This window comes from Eriocheir sinensis, unplaced genomic scaffold (assembly GCF_024679095.1).
Source record: "Eriocheir sinensis breed Jianghai 21 unplaced genomic scaffold, ASM2467909v1 Scaffold688, whole genome shotgun sequence".
NCBI classification, from domain to species: domain Eukaryota; kingdom Metazoa; phylum Arthropoda; class Malacostraca; order Decapoda; family Varunidae; genus Eriocheir; species Eriocheir sinensis.
The window spans coordinates 205001-207500 of NW_026112040.1; the positions used below are offsets into that span (position 1 = coordinate 205001).

Consider the following 2500-nt stretch of genomic DNA (forward strand, 5'->3'; position numbering starts at 1 on the left):
TCATGATTTTTTCCATGATTTAGCCAGTGACTTCTAATAAAGAAATTGGTCTGTGGTTTATTGGGTTGGTGTGGTCTGTGTTAGGTTTGGGTATTGGTTAGATGATTGCAATTTTGAATTTCTTGGGAAATATCCCATAGAGAGGGTGTGGTTGAATAGCCATTAGAGCTTTATTAGTGCGTTTTCTGGTAGATTTTTCAGTACTGATTTGTTGATTTTAGTTTCTCCCGGAGTATCATTTTTGAGGTATTTTACTGGGCTTTGTATTTCTGTTTGTGAGATAAGCGTGTCTGTGTGCTGTGTGCCTTGGGGTCTGCCTATATTTGATATATTATGTGTGCTGCGTGTTTCTTCATTTATTTGTAGGTATTCTTCGACTTCTCTTTGTTGTTCTGTGTCATATTGAGCATTTTCCTCGGGAGTAGTTTTAAATATGTTTTCCCAGATCTCCCGAAACGTTTCTCCTTTCTCTTCGTCTTCTGTTAGTTTACGGTTGTTTTTGATGAGATGTTGTTTTACTGGTGTTTTCTTTGCTTCAAGTTTATTGACCTGGTTCCAAAATTTTTGAGGATCGTGATAGCTTTTTGTTAGTTTTGTTAGTGACTGGGTGTAGTTTTTGTCTCTAATATTTTTGCTTTCTTTCTGTATTTCTGTTGTTTGTGTTTTGTATCGATTATATTGTACTATATTCCAACCTAGTACTCCTTGTAGATGCAATTGTTGGAACTGGTGTTGGAGGTGTCTTAAACTTGGACTTGATATTTGTTTTTGCGATATGATTTTTCTTTTCATTGGTATATTGTTGGCCATTCCTTTTTCTATTACCTTATGCCATTGTTCCATTTTGTTACCTATTGTTTCTTTGTTCATATGATCTTCTATTTCTATCGTTTCTATTTCTTGTTCCACTTCCTCTTTTAGTTTTTCCCAATTTGCTTTTCTTATACCAAATTTTGGAGGGATTGAGTTAGTGATGGCTCTGCTTGTTAACGTAATGATTATGTAAAGATGGTCTGAAGTGGTAGGTGGCCGAGGGTTTATTATTGCGTTATGTGTGGCTTTGTTACTGGATATTACCATGTCGTATGTTGTAGTACGTGTGTTTTGCGAGAAATGGTGGTGGTGGTGGGGTTTATAGCGGTTGAGGTGATGATTTTTGTGTCTTCCTTTCCTCCACTCCTCCGTCCCCTCACTCCTCTCCTCTCACTCCTCTAGATATACTTCCTCTCCCTCCTTTCTTTATCCTTCCTCTTCCTCCCCTCCTTCTCCTTCCTCTCCCTCCCCTCTTTCTCCTTCCTCTCCCTCCCCTTTTTCTCCTTCCTCTCCCTCATCTCCTCTCACTCCCCTCCATATCCTTCCCTTCCCTCTTCTCCCTGCAGTCCTTATTCTCCCTTCCCTCCCCTCCTCCCTATCCCTCGCCTCCCCCTTATCCTTCCCCTCCCACCTCTCATAGCTCTACCTACACTCCCTTCCCTCCGTCATCCCCCTCACCTCCATCCCTCCACTCTTTCCTCTCACTCACTTCCGCTGTCATTAAATTCTCTTCCCCCCTTCCTTCCTCTCCCCTCCTTCTCTCGCCTCCTCCCTCTCCCTCTCCTCCCGCCACACTCGTTATTGCCGCAACAACAGGCCTCTCTGCCTCACGTATCCAGGATCAGCAGTATTCACAACAGCCTCCGTTGTGGCTGCCGTGCAGTGTGTCACACGGCGGCACTAGGGTACTGTCTGGTGACGTAATGGTCACTGCCGAGCACTGAAAACTGTCCGTCTCTCCCTCTTCCCACACACAGGATGGACGGCCCTCCACTGGGCTACAGTAGATGGTGAAGCTGAGTGTGTGTCTACCCTCATCCCGGTCACGCCGCCCACCCCCGAGGTGCTGCAGGCCGCCGACGGACACACCCCGGTGCACCTCGCCAGCTTTGGTGGCCACGAGGCTGTGCTGAAGGCCCTGGAGGGGGCTGGCTGGCCTCTTTACGCAATGGACGGCGATGGCCTGACACCCCTGCACTGGGCTGTTAAGGCAGGGCGTCTGGACGTGGTCAGGTACCTGCTGGATAAGGACACGGCGCCCAGTACGGGGGCCGGTGATGACCTCACGCCGCTGGACTTGGCTAAGAGGCAGGGTAAAGACTTAGCAGCGAGGTGGCTGGCGAGGAGGAGCGGCGCGGTGCACGGGGACGCCGCCCACAGCCTGAATCCTAAGGTGAGTTTTGGCACGCTGTTAGCATCGCTATCGATCTGTCTGTCTCTACCGTATGCCTGTCAGTGTATCTCTCTCTCTCTCTCTCTCTCTCTCTCTCTCTCTCTCTCTCTCTCTCTCTCTCTCTCTCTCTCTCTCTCTCTCTCTCTCTCTCTCTCTCTCTCTCTCTCTCTCTCTCTCTCTCTCTCTCTCTCTCTCTCTCTCTCTCTCTCTCTCTCTCTCTCTCTCTCTCTCTCTCTCTCTCTCTCTCTCTCTCTCTCTCTCTCTCTCTCTCTCTCTCTCTCTCTCTCTCTCTCT

General features: G+C 47.9%; 1 protein-coding gene across 1 annotated transcript in view; it reads left to right on the forward strand.

The window, feature by feature from the left end:
* Positions 1-2500, forward strand: part of LOC126993846 (ankyrin-1-like) — a 118542-nt gene that overhangs the window by 113108 nt on the left and 2934 nt on the right. The window contains exon 7 of the mRNA XM_050852989.1: positions 1791-2206. Coding sequence (XP_050708946.1) covers positions 1791-2206 — 416 coding nt within the window. The remainder of the gene's footprint in view (positions 1-1790; positions 2207-2500) is intronic.